Source organism: Haliotis rufescens, unplaced genomic scaffold, assembly GCF_023055435.1.
Source record: "Haliotis rufescens isolate VD_foot unplaced genomic scaffold, xgHalRufe1.0.p SCAF_5, whole genome shotgun sequence".
Lineage (NCBI taxonomy): Eukaryota > Metazoa > Mollusca > Gastropoda > Lepetellida > Haliotidae > Haliotis > Haliotis rufescens.
The window spans coordinates 60,520,060-60,540,155 of NW_025964223.1; the positions used below are offsets into that span (position 1 = coordinate 60,520,060).

Here is a 20,096-nt window from a genome sequence, read left to right on the forward strand (position 1 = left end):
TGGTTTGTTGTTTAACGCCCCACTCAGCAATATTCCAGCTATATGACGGTGGTCTGTAAATAATCGAGTCTGAACCAGACAGTCCAGTGATTGATATCATGAGCATCGATCCATGCAATTGGGATCAATGAGATGCATCAACCAAGTCCGCGAGCCTGACCACCCGTTTCCTTTAGTCGCTCGCCTCTTACGACAAACATGAATACAGCAAGAATGGGTTGCTGACGACCTTGATCTTCACGGGTTGACACTCAACGAAGCAAGACTGATCACCCAATCCATTTAGTCGCCTCTTACAACCTGCATAGGTTGCTGCTGACCTATCCTAACCCGTAATCCTCAGGGGGAGGTCACTTCAACAGGAGTGAGAAAATGACAGCTATCATGCCATGTAAATCAGTTGTTAATAGCATGGGCAACAATTCACGCAATAACACACAACATAACCACCCAATCCTCATTCTGAAAATGTGAGACAAGCATGAGGTGCTTGAGACAAACATGTCCCCTATCCACATGGGGATTCACATGTGCCAACACATCAGCCACTGCAGTGAAATGAGGAGGCTTCTGGGTGTACGTACCTGTCTGTGTCACCATAGACCACCTTTGCCCTCCACTGGGGCGTGTCCTCCACGAGTCGGATGGATCGCTCCAGGGTCTCCCGTGCCTTCCGCACAATACTGTCCGCGACCTGGGGGAGGACGGAGAAACACATATGGTTATTCATGTTTATCAAACACGTATTCATTATATTACCAGGTAGAGGTACATTTTGAAACATTAAATATTTTACTTATCAGTTCATACAAATAACACCAAGCCACCTTAATTTGTATATCGTCAAGAATTTCTTTCTTTTATCTCTCAATCGTTGGTATATAAAAGTATCAAAATTAGGAACAAGAGAATACTCTAAATTATCCAAATATGACTTGTTTTCACACCATGCAACATTAGCCTGCAAGATGAGTTGTCATGGCGACGCACCCACCTCTATACACGGCATCCTCCCAGAGTAGCTGGCTCCAGTGTAGCCATATGTCACATTGGCGATCAGCTTCAGGCCCAGTTGGCGGGCATTCAACAGGCGGGACAGAGTCTGAAAGCACAAACGCTGCACTCAGCAATATTCCAGCTTTATGACGACGGTCTATAAATAATCGAGTCCAGACAATCCAGTGATTGATATCATAAGCATCGTTCCATGCTATTGGGATCGATGACATGCATCAGCTAAGTCAACAAGCCTGACCACCTGATCCCGTTAGTCACCTCTTACGACAAACAGGTCGCCTTTTACGGCAAGCGTGGGTTGCTGAAGACCTATTCTACCCCGGTTCTTCACGGCCTGCTTAATCTCTGAAATGACTTGATCAGTTAAAAACATTCAAGAGCACTGCTGGTCTTTGGGGTCATTCTGCCTCTACAGCTGCCTGGAACAGCCTGGAACAGCTTTCAACAACATCAACATACAGGGTAGTGAGTGAGTGAGAGGACAATGTACAATGCCACAATCAGCAATATTCCACCTTTTATATGGCAGCCTGCAAATAATCTGCACCAGTATCATCATGACTAAAAGCAAGAGAGGATCGCTCCACTGTAATTAGTATTCTCATCACTGATTTATACCCCCAATTGTAACTCGTTTGTTTGTGTGTTGTTCAATGTCACACTCAGCAATGTTCCAGCTATACGACAGTGGTCTAAAATAATCATGTCTGGACCACACAAATCAGAGTTCAATACTGTGAGCAGGAATCCATGCCATCGAGGTATGACGACGTGCCATCAACAAAGTCACCAGACCCTCCAATCCAATCGATCGCCTCTAATGACCAGCATAGATTACTCGAAACATTTTCTAACCCAGAATCCCCTCATTGTAATTCGAAGCAGATCATGTTACTGGCTTGTCCAGAATGGTAAAAGTTTTCTCCCAAATGGGGTGTGGCAGACTGCAGTTTACCTTGTCATGCTTATAGCCCTTCATTGCCTTCTTCACCATTAGACGGGTCTTGAGAATCTCACCCACCATTCTGTAACATACAATATTGATACATACAGCATGTTTTCTTATTACAAACAATATTCTTCAAACATTCTAACTGATAATAATCTATTCAAAACCTCACCAAACAATTTGTTTTTTGTATACTGTTTATTACAATGATTCCATTACCACAGTGTCAACCAGTCTACTGTTAATGGACGGCCAACAGTGTGAGTCGGCAGGAACCACTACAGGTAATATCTCACCTGGGCAGGACTCCCTGTCTGACGTGATCCTTCAGGAACACAACACCATTAGGGGATATTGTCACGTCCTTCTCCAGTTTCTGAAAATAACAATCAGGGTGGCATGGACAGGGATGTCACAAAGTTAACAATGGCAACAGTTTATATTACTGGGTCTGGAAAGCATTATGCCAGATGACACCCTTGCAGAAGTTTTGACTCAGTGAGTGAATGACATGCTACAGTCAGATGTATTCCATCAGTATCATGATGGCCTGTAAATAAATAAGTCTGGCAATGGAACCAGTACAATACTGTATTTATGTCAGGTCGCAGTGACATCGGACAGCCAGGTCGCAGTGACATCGGTCAGTCAGGTCGCAGTGACATCAGACAGTCAGGTCGCAGTGACATCAGACAGTCAGGTCACAGTGACATCAGACAGTCAGGTCACAGTGACATCAGACAGTCAGGTCACAGTGACATACAGACAGTCAGGTCGCAGTGACACACAGACACCCAGGTCACACATGGTAACCATCCCATACCCATCACTGTCTGTATTTATAGCAAGAATGAAGTACTTGGAGTTTATTCTGGGATCCACAGAAAACAAACCAAGGTATAGAAGAGTAAAATAAGAACACAGCATTTTCACTATCCCTCGCCATGGGGCACATTAGAATTTTGTTTGTTCACATAGTAGAGAATAGAAACTATAACAAAAGAGTCAAATAAAGGCTTAAGAAGGGTCGCTTTATGTCATCAGAAAATATGATTAAATGGGAAATTGATACAGTGGTCCCTCGCTACAACGCTACCAATGGGGTCCAAATAATTGGTGGGTGTTATAGACGATGAGCCGTTTAACCGAGGCGGAGGCGGGAGAGCGTGGTCGGCCAATCTCACAATCTTCGCCTTGTCTCGCACATTGCAATGATACAAGTTGTTTACGGTTCATAGTGTAAAAAATATATCCATTATGTTTTCGCCGTTTGTTATTATTTACAAGCCTTAACTGTCACATTCAATGTGAAAATGAGAAATATTTAACGATTTCTGAGTTATGCTCCGGAAATGATTTCGGGATGCACACACACACGCACGGACAGAACCCATTTCAATATCCCCCGCCAACTTCATCAGGGCGGGGGATAAAAAGAGGCCTATCAAGCCTTAAGAAGAGATAGGCACTAATTTATGTCATCAGAAAAATGATTAAATGGGAAATTAATATACACAAAAGGACCCTTCTCTGGGAAAAATTATTTATGGCACCATTTCCTGAACTCAGTCTTGATAAGTATCTCTTAGATAAGCAAATTTCAGTAGTTTCTCAGAAAACTTGTCCCCATTGCCGACACTATGCACGTTGTTATATAAAATGAATCAAGGGCTGTAACTGTGTATCATCAAAATCTAAAAACATGTAGCAAGGAAGGTAACTCTGGAAAAGATTTTTTTTACGGGACCAATTTTCGAACTCAGTCTTCACAAGTATCTCTTACATAAGCATGCAAACTGTGGTTCATGTAATACCAGTAGTTTCTGTAAACATTTGTCCCCATTTCACACAGTATTCACTAAGCTGAAAAGCACGGAGCAAGGGCCATGACGAGTAATATCAGTGTGTAGAATTTAATTTCTCTTACTTAAATAGTTTTTCAGAAAATTCGTCCCCTTTGAGAAGTGGACAGGTGGACGGACGGAAAAACGGAAGGAAAGACTAAAAGAAGGAAGGATGAACTCCGTTCCTATTCTCCACTCCACTTGGTGGCGAGGGATAATAAAGTTTCTTTGTTGTTCCCTCACCTTCAGCTGTGCTGGTGATATTTTCAATGATGAACATCCAAATTCGAAAGGGCCCTCACTGAAAGAGAATTTTGAACATGAAAATCAAATCAACACAAAAGAGATGGTTATCAGTCCACAATTCCAGATCGTTCCAGTTTACTTTAATAATCCTCCTATGCAAGAGGCACATAACCCTGCGCCATGAATTACAGCACCTCAACAACTGTACCACTGGCATCCCAGAAGAGTAACCTGGTGTCAAGTGTCTCCACTTACTTGGCTTTAGCAAGAGTCTGGACCCTGCCGAGGCACAACCAACAGACACAACACAGTGAATTATAACACCAAAGACAACTTTGCCATCAGCATCCCAGCACAATTTGGTTTGGTTTGTTGCTAAAAGATGCACTCAGCAATATTGATGTCAAGAGCATTGATCCACGCAATTGGGATACGATGACATGCATCAACCAAGTCAGTGATCCTGACCACCCGATCTTGTTAGTCGCCTCTTACAACAAGCATAGTCGCCTGTTACGGCAAGCATGGGTTGCTGAAGACCTATTCTACCCCAGATCTTCACTGGGCTCATCTCAGCATGAAGCAGACGTGGTCTCCATTCCACAAAGATATCTTAGTGGTAAAATAATTGTCGTAATTCCCTTACTTCATCATAGACCCAAGGGGCGGTCGGGTAGCCTAGTGGTTAAAGCGTTCGCTCGTCACGCCGAAGACCCGGGTTCGATTCCCGACATGGGTACAATGTGTGAAGCCCATTTCTGGTGTCCCCCGCCGTGATATTGCTGGAATATTGCTAAAAGCGGCGTAAAATCAAACTCACTCACTCACTCATAGACCCAAACCACGTAGTGCTAAGATCATTTGTGGAACGGCCAGAGTGTGGAGTGTCCGAACTTACTGGGCTTTGGCGAGCCTCTGGACCCTGCCGAGGCAGGTGGAGAAGCAGTAGTTGTAGGCGATCATGATGGAGGGGTAGAGGGACTGGAAGTCCAGCACCAACACTGGGTGGGGGTAAAATCGAGACTCCGGCTCCAGAGTGAGTTGGATGCACTCTGGGGCTTTCTGACGTGCCCGCTGCTCCACGCTGGGGGATGCTGGGAGGAAGTTCATGGGCTTGGCCAGCCTCAGCATCATTGACTCCACACGGTACTGGAACACAAGCAACACAGGTCAAGATAGGTACGGACTCCTGGTTTCAATGTAAAATGAAATATAGAGCCAAAACAAAAAACAGGTGTTGACTCTAGTACACGCAGGAAAGAAGCAACGTTTTTCCCGCCTTTTTGCACAGAAGAGCTAAAGAGCTACATGTGCTGTTAAGGGAACAACTTGTTGTGTGTATTTGACAGTGAAGAGGACTTCTGTTGAAAATCTGAAGATTTAGTTATAGTGTGTCTGCAGCCAAAATACAGGATTTATGGCTATGATGTAATAGAGGTAGGGGATTCACAGGAATTATACTCTTTGAACTATGAACAAACCATGAACTTGTGACATCCACTCACCTGTGAACCCCTGGAGAGAACATGGTAGAACTCAATGCCAAATACACGGGCAAACTCGCTTGTCTTGCCAACCAGGTCCAGTTGGTCCATTATCTGTAGAACGCCCTTGACCTTTGTCACATAGTGTTCCACCACACGCCACCTGGTGGCAAACAGTCATCATTACAACAGAAGGTCAATGTTCTTGATGATACTATTACTTCTCCCTCCCTAACTAAACAAGTATTTCTAAGATAGCATGCAAACTTTCGTTCATATATCTTCAGCAGTTTCTGAGAAATTTCGTCCCAATTTCACACAATATTTACCAAGTTGAGAAGCATGGAGCAAGGGCCATAACTCTGTAAATAAATTAATGTACGACACCAATTTTCAAAGTCATTTGAGATCGTTACCAGTAACATCAGTGTGTAAAATTTCATTTCTCTAACTTGAATAGTTTTAGAGAAAATTTGGATGAATGGAAGGATGGATGGACAGATGGACAAACTCTGTTCCTATGTCCCCTGCCCCACTTCATGGTGGGGGATAAAAACACCAATGAATGATTGAAAATTGACAACACAGCAGTCAACAATATTCCCGCAGGCCTGTGCATAATCAAGTCTGGACCAGTATTTGAGGCATGAGCACAATGCACAATCAGCCATCGCACATGGTGACCCCTCAATCCTCAATATAATTTCAGTCATTATAATCTATTCTGAATCCCAATAGGAGTAGATAAACTAAAGCATAAAGATATAGAGCACATGACTCGTAATCATTGTGGCACCTTGACACTAGGACGATCACCAAGTGGTGTAACGTCTCCCGAGCCACTTACCGGTAGTGGTGGGCCCGGTGGTTGAACCACAGGCTGAGTGTGCGGGTCGTGTACAGGGGCACACGTCGATGCAAGATGTGGAATGCAGTGTTCTCAAAACTGTAGATGTTCAAGGTCACCTGAAAAACATTAAAATGTGACAGTGCAGAAGAAACATGAGAAATATTTGCCATTTCCTACAAACAAATGCACCATAAGTTAAAAAAGGAATAATAATTTGAGTTTTTCTGAAACAATGTTCCAGCGTTTCCAACATTTCATCTTCCTAAAGAGATCTTAGATTTAAGGAAATGTCACATCAACCGTACAGAAAAATCTTGTGACAAAAAATTGGTCTTACTTCAAACTGACAAAGAGGCTTCTTGTCTCCATATAATGTTCAAAATTGCAAGTACGGAAACCAAATTTTTTCTAATTGTTTTTAATCAGGAGAGACAAGAATTGATTGGATGAAAGAGTGCTACTACTACAATGACCCAATCATCTTGGAGCCACCTAGGTCAATGTTGCTCACCTCGTGTCGAAGCAGACGCCACAGATTGAGGACAATCCGTCCAGTGATGTTGATCTCCGAAGTGTAGTCTGAGCCCCAATCATTCCCGCCTGCCTTGGCACGGTTCCCTACCTTAGAGTCTATACAGAAAAGACTTCTTCAATACACCTGGCTATGTGCAAATACATAATAAAACAAGGGTTTATACTTTTGAACTGAAAGTCAACCAAACAAAACTGCAAGTGAGTGAGTGAGTGAGTGAGTATGGGTTTACGACACTTTTAGCAATATTCCAGCAATATCACAGAGGGGACAGCAGAAATGGGCTTCACACATTGTACCCATATCGGGAATCGAACCTGGGTGTTCTGCGTAACGAGCAAACGCTTTAACCACAAGGCTACTCGACCACCCCAAAACTGCAAGGACCCCAGAGTGCCATTGTACAAAACAACCTTAGGGCTACGACTGTCGTAAGTCCATGTTAAGGTATGGGAGTTACAATCACCTTAGCACTAAGATCGCTTTGTACAACAGCACCCAGGACTCTTAATATCCCAAACTGGCATCCACAACATAGGATCCAATATCATATGTTCCCATCCACAACATAGGATCCAATATCATATGTTCCCAAAGTCAAAATGAATGACAACATTACATGTCAGATAGTCAGGGATAAACACATATATCCCTAGTGATAAATACCTGGTGTGCGGGATATCATCGTGCAGAGGTCGGTGCCGAGATGCGTTGCCCGCTGCAGGACGAAGCCCCAGGACAACATCTGTATCTCGTAGCCCACCACAATGTCAGGGTCATATCTACAGAGAGACAACACCAGCTGCTGAAACTAGTCCTCCAATATCACCAGTTCAGTTTTCAGTTTACTGAAGTGATTTTGCAACACTGATCATTGGTTGGGAAAAGCAAACGATCATGAATGAGAATACGAAGAAAAATCGCTTCCTTTTTCTGTATCCATAACGGCATTAACTTCACAATAATAAACAAATATGAGTTCTTAGTGGATCTTTTGCTTGGTTGGTAAAAGAACCTAATCGATCATCGATGAAATCAATTAACTGGAAGTAAGTTTTAGAAAGACTCCAGCTTCACATTTGTTGCTGAAGAAGCACTTGTTACACAGGATCATGTCAAAATTTAATATAAAAATTTAAAGTGTTATAAACAAATACATCAGTTCTGACACTCACTTGTGAATTAGTTTCACAAAGCTCTCCACAAGTTCTGTTTCATTTGTGACATATTCGGTGTTGATGTCCTCTACTCCAGACTTCTTCAAAATGGAAGCCGTCTGCCTCCGAGTTCTAGCCAGTGATGCATCAGCTTCATCACTGGACCTGGAATTTCCCAGTTTGGGCTCAGGTCTGGCCCTTGATGTTGAAGGCTGAGGTTCAGGTTGAGCCCTTGATGTGGATGGCTTGGGAGAGACAGGTCGCGGTTCGGGTCGAGGCGAGTTAGGCATGTGAGCAGCACGGGCAGATGCAACATCTACAACGATAGCCCCTGTGATGTGGCGTTCTCCTTTAGCAGGAGGAACATCATTGAAGATGGAGTAGAAGATGGCCTGCATAGTATCAACTTCCGGGTCAGGGCGAAGGTCGCCACGGGTCTCTACGTGAACTTCCATACTCATGACAGTCAGGTACTGATGCTGGAATCAAACAAAGTCCATTTTAAACTCAGACACAATGTAAAGATCCGTCAAAGCCGAGCAGTCTTAGCCTTTATAAAAAAAATATTAATAAACTGCTAGGTAACAATGTAAAGGCTAGTCACATCTAGCAATCTTAGCCTTAGTTCGATGACGACGACGACGACGATTATGATAATAATACACTTATGTCAAATCCATCCACTGATGCATGCTTGTAGGTTACATTATTAACCTTATCTAAGTCTATATAAAGTTACATGGTTCCATGGTTTTCAGAACAGGTATTTTCTTTTGCAAATAATGTTTGTTTCTAATCCAATAAAAATAAAAAACAATATTTTTTAAGTGTATGACAAAAAGGTTCAATCGTTAAGGATTACACAAAAACAGCAAGGTCATCTGCTAACTTTAGGTACATTTCCTGGGGAGATATCCAGATATCCACTGTTTGTCATCAGACAGGCCTCAATCCATGTTCAACTGAACTTGGATGCACATCAAAACATTTTGTTGACAAGAACTATTACAAAACACAAAATATCTAAAAAGTATCACCATGTATAATTTCTACAAGGAATCAGAATATGCCAAATATTCCTGCTCCTGAATTGTTAAGGCAACACAGTTGAAATGAAATATTCTTCCAGAAGCTGAAAGCAATGCATTAACCTGTAACTTGCTGATACCTCACCTCATGTAAAGCTTTAGCGTCCTGGTAGTTTTGTTGTGTAAGTTTAAATCCATAGGTGTTCTTGGGAGTGGGGCCATCTATTTGGGACGTGCTACGCTTGGGTGTTGGAGTGGCCAACTGGCTCTGCAAGGAAACACAGAGTTGTCTCACCATTATAATTCCTACTTTTGTCTTGCTAAATTACGTTCCACATAATATTAGATTTCCTGTTGAAAGAACATGTATAAACTACACACATTTAGACACAATATAATTTTCATTTTGCTCCTTATGTCTGCCAAAGAATAGGATGCAGTAAGACGAGTATTCAAAGAGTGTAGTTAACATATACTTGTTTAACAATCTGAGAAAGATTTCTTTTTCATCAAATAGTCATACAATGTTAGAAATGTTAATTAATACTAATTAACAGCTTAGTTGACAGTTAGCAAATTATATCATGCATAATTGAAAGTTAAAATAAAACTAAATATTACAACATAAAAGAAAAAAAGTTTAAATCAGTTTTCAAGCTTGCATTATTGATTATCTGGTGAAGATGGTCGGTGAGACACAGGACTGGAGCAGGGTGCCATTGTATAAATAGGGAATCTCACCCGAATGCCTTTGATATAAAAAAAATCAACACGAGTTAAAAAAAGTGAAGAGACTCCGAGGTTTGATATATTTCATATCAAAAGACATGAGGGTGAGATTTTATTTACCATCCAACATCATTCTTCCAACTTTTTCAGTTTGTAGGTCTACAGTAATAAGCAGTGTCTAAGTGTAAAAAGTACTGCTAACAGCTTCAGTAGCAGAGCCATTAGTGATGTCATTTGGTTGTGACGTCATGGTAACTAATGATGTCACAATGGTCAGCAAAGCATCTCACCCTAGCAATATCTTCTGTGGGAGCCAGTTTTGGATGATAAAGTGATCTTAACGCTAAGGCAATCGTAACACCCATACCTTGACACAGACTCACAAAAGTCATAGTGCTAAGGTTGTTTTGGACAAAGGCACCCTGGTCTCTCTACTGACTCACACTTACAATCAGTGGTAGAAATAATACTATAGCAGAGATGATGCTAACAGGGATTTATTCCAGTTACTAGTGAACCAATATCACTTTAGTTGATGTCTATACACTTTATAATACCAGCATCAGGAGATTGTTCAGATGCATCCCGTCAGCCAGTCTCTTTCAGGCCTCTATCATTATGATTATTGAACAGGGCATTTAGAATTCAGTGTGACAGTCTCTTGCAGTTTACCTATTCCCTACAATAGTCCTTGGGGACAGAGATTGCCTCCGTGGTCTGGTGGTAGGGACCACCCAGAGAGCGGAAGGTCCGAGGTTTGGTCCCTGGCTGCGTCATACCAAAAGACGTTAAAAGATGGTACTTGTTGTTACCCTGTCTGGCACTCAGCATTAAGGGGCTAAAACTAGCACTGGTCGACTCAGATTCAGTAAACTGTGTCTGTGTAGGGTATTCATGTTGAACTGTGGCATGGTATCTCAGTGTGCTAGCACTATAAATCGGCATCAATCCGGACCAGTACAAGAGAGCGAGCGAGCGAGCGAGCGAGCGAGCGCACTCACGCACGCACGCACGCACGCACGCACGCACGCACGCACGCACGCACGCACGCACGCACGCACGCACGCACGCACGCACGCACGCACGCACGCACGCACGCACGCACGCGAGCGCGTCGTTATATAAGTGCAATAATCTTGGACGCGACGTTAAACCCACTTTCATCTCACCTTGGGGACAGCCTATCACCCCCAGTCAGGTTTGGGTAATGTTATCCATATGAATTCATTATTTGTGGCATCACTGACTACAATCATGCATGTACACATACATACTGTGACAACTGGGACTCAAAACCGAAATTATAGTCCGAGTTTGTGGACATTCTAAAGCGAGATCTTCCATGGGTTGACAATATACCTCAGATCAGAGAACCTTCCATTGATCAGTCTTACATATCTCAGGTTTATTCAGCAACACCTACTGAAAGACTATTGTAAATATGCTCTTTTGATAATTCTACATCAATATGTCTACTGCTTCTAGACTGAAGTACAACCAGGGCAAATATCATTTGAAGTGGGTGAAGAGAATAAGAGAACAAAGAGGAAGAGGCCTAATTCTCAGATGATTAATACAACCAATGGAACCAGTAGAGATAAATAAATACCTGAACGCCACATTAGAGACAATAAATCCTTCAAATATAAATATAGGAAATGAGAAGGGTCAGAGGTCATTGAGGATGCATCACCACATACGTGGAGGTGCAGTAGGTGCTCCTCCAACATTGTAGTAGGTGCAGAAAGAACAAGCAGAAGGTGCCCCTTCCAACACTGCAGTAGGTGCAGAAAGAACGAGCACAAGGTGCCCCTTCCAACACTGCAGTAGGTGCAGAAAGAACAAGCAGCAGGTACCCCTTCCAACACTGCAGTAGGTGCAGAAAGAACAAGCACAAGGTGCCCCTTCCAACACTGCAGTAGGTGCAGAAAGAACGAGCAGAAGGTGCCCCTTCCAACACTGCAGTAGGTGCAGAAAGAACAAGCAGCAGGTGCCCCTTCCAACACTGCAGTAGGTGCAGAAAGAACAAGCACAAGGTGCCCCTTCCAACACTGCAGTAGGTGCAGAAAGAACAAGCAGCAGGTGCGCCTCCAACACTGCAGTAGGTGCAGAAAGAACAAGCACAAGGTGCCCCTTCCAACACTGCAGTAGGTGCAGAAAGAACAAGCAGCAGGTACCCCTTCCAACACTGCAGTAGGTGCAGAAAGAACAAGCAGAAGGTGCTCCTTCCAACACTGCAGTAGGTGCAGAAAGAACAAGCACAAGGTGCCCCTTCCAACACTGCAGTAGGTGCAGAAAGAACAAGCAGCAGGTGCCCCTTCAGGACAATGGGAAGGAGGAGAAATGAATCAAAGGATGCAAATAAGTGAATTTTTGTTTTACACCACACTCAGCAATATTCTGGCCATATCACAATGGCCTGTAAATAACTGAGTCAGTCCATGCAAACCAGTGCCTGACAGCACAAGCAATGAAGCTTGTCTTTGGGACAGCTGACATATAATCATGCAGGTCCCACATTGTAATTTCCTAATCCTCATTAGTCAGCTCTGATGACAAGCATGGTAGACTAGAGAACTTTTATTTCAAATGAAGGCACCAAATTGCCAAATGCCATGGCAACCTCAATCAACCTTCAGTCTGTAGAATACATTATTGATTCATTCGTCTGGATTTTACAAGATCAAACAGTTATGTGAAAAATGTTCAAACAAACCATAATTGATCATTAGTTGATCATCAATCATTTGATTCCCAGCAATGAGAGATTCCCACCCAAATATAGTTCAAAACGTCACCACCACAGTTACAATACAGGCCCTGTGCTGATCGTGTCTCAGTGCTTGGCACTGGTAGCTGCTATGTATAAATGTACTCCACAGAGCTGAGATTAACATTCAGATTGAAATACGACACATGAATGCATTATTGAAGGAAATTCTTCACGCCTGGTACCTATCCTTAATGTGATGTCGCACTAACATCTTGCTAACATTTCAGAAAGTACTGTAAAACCCCATTAATCTGTCTGATGCCTAGTGGACTACTGTGGATAGAGCGTCTGCCCAGAGACTGCCTCCATGGTCTAGTGGACAGAGCGTCTGTCCAGAAAATGCCTGCATGGTCTAGTGGATAGAGCGTCTGCCCAGAGACTGTCTCCAAGAACGAGTGGATAGAGCGTCTGCCAAAAGACTGCCTCCATGGTCTAGTGGACAGAGCACCTGCCCAGGGACTGCCTCCATGGTCTATTGGACAGAGCATCTGTCCAGAGACTGCCCCCATGGTCTAGTGGATAGAGCGTCTGTCCAGAGACTGCCCCCATGGTCTAGTGGATAGAGCGTCTGTCCAGAGACTGCCCCCATGGTCTAGTGGATAGAGCGTCTGTCCAGCGACTGCCTCCATGGTCTAGTGGATAGAGCGTCTGTCCAGAGACTGCCCCCATGGTCTAGTGGATAGAGCGTCTGCCCAGAGACTCCCTCCATGGTCTAGTGGATAGAGCGTCTGTCCAGAGACTGCCTCCATGGTGTAGTGGATAGAGCGTCTGTCCAGAGACTGGCCCCATGGTCTAGTGGATAGAGCGTCTGTCCAGAGACTGCCCCCATGGTCTAGGGGATAGAGCGTCTGTCCAGAGACTGCCTCCATGGTCTAGTGGATAGAGCATCTGCCCAGAGACTGCCCCCATGGTCTAGTGGATAGGGCGTCTGTCTAGAGACTGCCTCCATGGTGTAGAGGATAGAGCGTCTGTCCAGAGACTGCCTCCATGGTGTAGTGAATAGAGCGTCTGTCCAGAGACTGCCCCCATGGTCTAGTGGATAGAGTGTCTGTCCAGAGACTGCCTCCATGGTCTAGTGGATAGAGCGTCTGTCCAGAGACTGCCCCCATGGTCTAGTGGATAGAGCGTCTGTCCAGAGACTGCCCCCATGGTCTAGTGGATAGAGCGTCTGTCCAGAGACTGCCCCCATGGTCTAGTGGATAGAGTGTCTGTCCAGAGACTGCCCCCATGGTCTAGTGGATAGAGTGTCTGTCCAGAGACTGCCCCCATGGTCTAGTGGATAGAGCGTCTGTCCAGAGACTGCCTCCATGGTCTAGTGGATAGAGCGTCTGTCCAGGGACTGCCCCCATGGTCTAGTGGATAAAGTGTCTGTCAAGAGACTGCCCCCATGGTCTAGTGGATAGAGCGTCTGCCCAGAGACTGCCCCCATTGTCTAGTGGATAGAGTGTCTGTCCAGAGACTGCCCCCATGGTCTAGTGGATAGAGCGTCTGTCCAGAGACTGCCTCCATGGTCTAGTGGATAGAGTGTCTGTCCAGAGACTGCCCCCATGGTCTAGTGGATAGAGCGTCTGTCCAGGGACTGCCTCCATGGTCTATTGGACAGAGCATCTGTCCAGAGACTGCCCCCATGGTCTAGTGGATAGAGTGTCTGTCAAGAGACTGCCCCCATGGTCTAGTGGATAGAGCGTCTGCCCAGAGACTGCCTCCATGGTCTAGTGGATAGAGCGTCTGTCCAGGGACTGCCTCCATGGTCTAGTGGATAGAGCGTCTGTCCAGAGACTGCCCCCATGGTCTAGTGGATAGAGTGTCTGTCCAGAGACTGCCCCCATGGTCTAGGGGATAGAGCGTCTGCCCAGAGACTGCCTCCATGGTCTAGTGGATAGAGCGTCTGCCCAGAGACTGCCCCCATGGTCTAGTGGATAGAGCGTCTGCCCAGAGACTGCCCCCATGGTCTAGTGGATAGAGCGTCTGTCCAGAGACTGCCTCCATGGTGTAGAGGATAGAGTGTCTGTCCAGAGACTGCCCCCATGGTCTAGTGGATAGAGCGTTTGTCCAGAGACTGCCCCCATGGTCTAGTGGATAGAGCGTCTGCCCAGAGACTCCCTCCATGGTCTAGTGGATAGAGCGTCTGCCCAGAGACTGCCCCCGTGGTCTCATCATAAGGCCACTGCCTCGCTAGAACACTTCCAACCGCATCCTACCAAAAGACATTAAAAGATTATACTTGTTTCCCTGTCCAGGGGCTAAAACAAGGTCTGGTCGGTTCAGAGTCAGAATACTGTGTCTGAGTGTAGATCCATGTTAAACTGTGACATGGTATCGCAATGGGTTTGCAATATAAGACCAGCATAGTCTGCACTACTACAAGCAGACACACATTAACGTTTTTGTATAGACTGACAAATCAGGGAAACATAGTCATAACCCACAAGTTACTTAAAGCCATTGCAACAGTACTTGTTTGAAAGGCAAGGTTTCTAGATAAACAGGTTCCAGAAAGGCAGTATGTGTTTGGAAGGCAAGGTTTCTGGATAAACAGGTTCCAGAGCAACACTACTTGTTTCATAACAAGATATAGCCATGGATGATGAAAGATAGGTGCTGGCCGTACCTAATAGCCAATGGTTATTTCAAACACTGGTATGTATGCATGTTCTGATTGCAACAGGTAGGGTATCTGTTAACTGAAGAAAAAGGGAACCAAGCGAAATTTGACAGAATTAAATTTTCCTCTCCTCCCAGCTATTGGTTCCATGTCTGACAAACTCTCCAGGTAACAAGCTATATTCTACGAACTAGATGATCGCAGAAATACTGAGTCAATGTTTCCATTCAATAAAGCTCCAACGTGTCATACAGTGTCCTCCTGCTGTTCAGCATGAGGATGACACGTGTGTGTTTTAAAGGTTATATCATGTTCATCACTTCAAAATTATAAGCCACATATCAAAGCTACAGAAGCAATGGAACACATGCATGTCATGCTCTTGGCCGAAGCAAACACTCATCCAACATGGAATAAATAGAAACTGAATAACTGCTAGCATGTGAAGCTTGCATGCAGAACTGGGTTGTTAGTATGAGCTCTCATTTAGGTGTTTCCATTCAGAGTATGTATTACATTAAATAGAACACTAAAAAATATCAATAAAAATAATTAATATTGTAAAAATTTAATGTCAAGTTATATTCAACCAATTTTAGGCATGACCATGTAAATTCATGTCAAGACAAACAGACATATATACTACTCAAAAGAAGTCGAAGAACACCCGATTCTTTCATATTACTATCGTAAATCTGTCTTGCCATGACAGCTTAACTGTAGTAAAACGAAAGAATCGGATGTTCTTAACTTCTTTTGAGTAGTATAGAGTATTTGAGCAGTATGAAACATGCCTCTCCCAACCACCCTCACCTAAAAGACTTAACCTGATCCTTGTTTTGAAGCTATACGGAAACACCTAAATGTAGCCAATGAAAGCATGGCATGCCTTGATGCAGGTACATTATCGTTGCACAAGCTGATGACATAAGCCTCAGCAACTGATTAGTAATGAATATTGAGACCTACTCTACTGGGGAACAAGCTCTACCAACCTTCAACTGCGAGGCAAGAATTGACCTGCGTAAGGACGTTTCAGTATTGGAAGAGAGTCGGCGTATGGGGCCTGGTTTCCTGGGGGTCACAAAGGGACTACTGTCATGGCTGCTGCCGGCAACTGCTTTATCACGATTGGTCGAGATTGGAGTACATAATGGGTCAGACCAATCAATTGATGTGCGCCGTACTGGGGTGCTATGGACAGGGGGCAGGGACGACTCACCCGGATCAGTGCTCGGAGGTTTGGACGGAGTCGGATTACTTTCCTTCTGATCCCAACGTGATTTCAGCTTATCACTTCGCTTATGAGTGAGTGGACTAACTAATTCTTTAACACACGAGTCTGTTTTAACCACGTCCCCATCGGACACTGTCTTCTTCAAATGAACAATCTGTACTGGTGGTGATGAATCATGTTCGGATCTGTTCAAGTCTCTGTCCCCAACACTACAGGGTTCTTCCACACTCCTGGTGTCAGTCACACCCTCATCCACATCCTGCTGTCTGCTTGCTCCACCTTCAGGAGAAGCATCCATGTCCTGATCACACTTGTCAGAATTTTTCCCAAAAGAGAAATCTGTTTCAACCACAACGTGCACATATTCTTTTGATTCCTCATCTTCCTCAACATTCATATCATAAATATTCGTGTATTTACCACGTCTAGGATGACCTAGGTCCTCATGTGCTGCCAAGTCCTCATCCGGAACATTCAGATCCACCTCTGTGTCAGCATCATAAGCACTCATCCCTGACTGAGGTCTGCTCACACATGCTGGGTCATCCTCACCAGCTTCAGAATCACTCACATAACTAATCTGAGCAGCATCTTTCCCAGAAACAATGTCTTCAACACAAGTGCCTGTATCACGTGTATATCCTGTAACACCACCGTCTCCGGTGTCTGTACCACCGATACTACCAACGTCTCTAGTGTCTGTACCATCGACACCACCGTCTCCAGTGTCTGCACCACTGATACCACCACCGTCTCCAGTGTCTGCACCAGCAACAACACACTCAGCACCTCCTGATGGGTCACAGTCACTCACACTGGAAACATTCCTGGTACCAACAAGTGTTGACTCATCATCAGTTCGGGACTCTTCCACAGTAATCTCTGCAGCCAGTTCACTAAAATGTACATATTCCTCCATCCCCTTGTCCTCGGGTCTGCCACCATCCTCTATCCCAGTGTCTGTGACTGTCTCTGTCTTAGCGTCCGTCTTGATCCGAGCTGCCTTAGTCTCGAACCAGTGTTTTACATCCTCACCCCTGGGTGGCAGATTGCAAGGTGTGATGGCAATGTGTCTGTCCTCACTTAACATAAACTTAAATTCAGGGTCCTTATCCAATTTCTCCCACAAAGGTTCAATAGTCTGAGATGAAAACAAGTTATTGTCAGCTGCAAACACTGATCTCCAATTTTTAAGTCCTTCCGTGCCAGCAGACGTCTCAAACTCCTCCAAATCCCTCACCTACAAACACAAGGCAAACAATGTCAATGAAAATCCTGACGAACAAAACACATCTTTACGAAAATAATTCTTCACATCTGAGAATATCAAGTACCCTCCAAAATATTTTGCATCAATTATGAGATAACATTAAACTGAAACATATCAATTATTATCTCTTTTGACATCTAACCATCTTAATTATTCAGTATTTTAGTTTGAAGATGTATTATTTCATTCTAAGTCTGAAATCAAATGCACTGGAACGGCTTGTAACACATGCTCATCGACAATACATGTATTATGGGAGGAATTAATACATTACATCTGCTGACATGTTCACATGTACGTTTCACGCTGTTTGACTTCACCTGTTTATCCTACATCGTTTGTCATATCGTACAAACAATAAGAGACACTTAGGTACTGGTATAAACACTTATACTTCCTGTATAAGGCACTAGAATACATCACACACAGGCTACTATATCTTACAAGAAATGCTTATTGAGAGATAGTTTTGAAAACAATCACAAAGTAACATTTTCTTTGCAGCAAATTTTTAAAAAGTATGTAAAGCCATCACCGTGAAAACTACAAACAACAAGACAGACCATCTGTTCACTATGGTGCTACTTAAAATTGTCACGCTAGGTCTTCAAGAGAAGAGGCGGTCGGGTAGCCTAGTGGTTAAAGCGTTCGCTCATAACGCCTAAGACCTGGGTTCGATTCCCGACATGGGTACAATGTGTGAAGCCCATTTCTGGTGTCCCCCGCCGTGATATTGCTGGAATATTACTAAAAGCAACGTAAAACCATACTCACTTACTCTTCAAGAGAAACAAGTATTTTTTGTAGAATTTGGTAAAATACTCAACGGAATCTTATGAGACAGCTAACAAAACATGAAAATATTTATTCACCACTGAATCATCGGTCATTCATAAAAAAACATCATAAAAAAAATAGTTTTAGTTCAGTGTTTACTCGAACATGGTTTAAAGGGGCCTCGTCCCAATATTTTGGCTGGAACATTAACCACTTGATTCCACACCATACCCACAAAGTAGAAGATATTATTTCCCATTTTGAGACACCAAAACTATTTTGAAGCTGAAATTAGCAGTCTCAAGCCACATTCAAGCTTATCTCATCAATAATCCAGCAAGGAAGGTGTCTGCAAGGTATTATCAGGTCTGTGCATGCAAACCAGTGGTTGATAGTGTGAATACATATGCTTTGTCGAGATATAAATAACCCCAGCAACATAGGTGAGGCTTAAGGATTGATTCAAAATGTCCATCACCAAGCAGCTATTGTATACAATAAAAGACAGAATGGGATACCGGGGAATATATTCATGCCTCAAAACCACCAGGCATATAAGCCGCATTTGTTCTGAGATGAGTCCCGTTTAATTTGTTTAAATTCCTTTTCTTTAATATAAGTCATTATTATACCACCTTTCCTTGAAAACATGAAAGAATATATAAAAAACATAGAAACTCAAACTGAGAGACATTTATCAAGGGACTACTGGGAAGAATACAGGCAGGACAGGAGGAAGGAAGGAAGGAAGGAAGGAAAGAAGGAAGGTTGTGCAAACAAACAAAATATATCTCACCCTGTTTGACTGAAGCTTCAACACTGTCCCACCCAGTTCCCTACAACACAATCAAACATGCCCTACTGAACAACAGGAGCACCACAGGGTCACAACACTCAACACAAGCAAACCCACCTCGCCAGCCCAGCTAGCACTAACCTCGTCCACTGTGCTACTTAGTCAGAGTTAGTTCCTGTTAACCCTTACACTGTTGACACTTATTGACATTTTATGGAACAGTTTTGTAATGAATGAAATGTTGAATGCTTCTGCATACACTTGTATAAATATATTTGGTTCTGAAATCATTTTTGGATACAAGTTTGAATTATGTCAACAGTCTAAGGGTTAATACAGGCGATATATAATCCATGGGTTTGAAACTGCATGTTGTGATACAGGAGTTGTGATACAAACGCTTTTGACCTGATGTTTTGAATATAATTATGTTCTCTTCCTATTAAATGAATGTACTGTCACAGAACAAAATTGTCTCAGGACTTTTCACTTGAAAAACTACTTCCTGAGTCCTACATGCTCTCACGTTGATGTGGATCAGTATGTTTTCTGAATTAACGTATTAAAAATTAAGTACTGTTTACATCTGAACAAATCCCACAGCCATGGCAAGAAAGCCTGTTTTGAAAAGATGTTTAATTAACTATTTCTAAGCACCTCCATCAGGGAACTCAGGAACTGAAGCTTGAAGAACTCAAACAAAAAGGCCTTCTGGGACCACTGATCATTTAATTTTCAACTTGGGAATATTTATACATACTGACTTCGTTCCAAGCATATATTTTTTAGATTGATTAATGAA

At 43.4% G+C, this 20,096-nt stretch overlaps 1 protein-coding gene across 2 annotated transcripts in view; it reads right to left on the minus strand.

Moving 5' to 3' along the window:
* The window catches only part of LOC124140350, a 124,822-nt gene that overhangs the window by 10,967 nt on the left and 93,759 nt on the right, over window positions 1-20,096 (minus strand). For both annotated transcript variants that reach the window (XM_046507886.2, XM_046507885.2), the window contains exons 16-29: window positions 19,295-19,334; window positions 16,210-17,691; window positions 9,253-9,375; window positions 8,098-8,558; window positions 7,589-7,704; window positions 6,902-7,020; window positions 6,388-6,506; window positions 5,562-5,703; window positions 4,955-5,205; window positions 4,054-4,111; window positions 2,263-2,342; window positions 1,973-2,042; window positions 995-1,102; window positions 585-694 (exon numbers count right to left, since the gene is read on the minus strand). In XM_046507886.2, coding sequence (XP_046363842.2) covers window positions 585-694; window positions 995-1,102; window positions 1,973-2,042; window positions 2,263-2,342; window positions 4,054-4,111; window positions 4,955-5,205; window positions 5,562-5,703; window positions 6,388-6,506; window positions 6,902-7,020; window positions 7,589-7,704; window positions 8,098-8,558; window positions 9,253-9,375; window positions 16,210-17,691; window positions 19,295-19,334 — 3,279 coding nt within the window. The remainder of the gene's footprint in view (window positions 1-584; window positions 695-994; window positions 1,103-1,972; window positions 2,043-2,262; window positions 2,343-4,053; window positions 4,112-4,954; window positions 5,206-5,561; window positions 5,704-6,387; window positions 6,507-6,901; window positions 7,021-7,588; window positions 7,705-8,097; window positions 8,559-9,252; window positions 9,376-16,209; window positions 17,692-19,294; window positions 19,335-20,096) is intronic.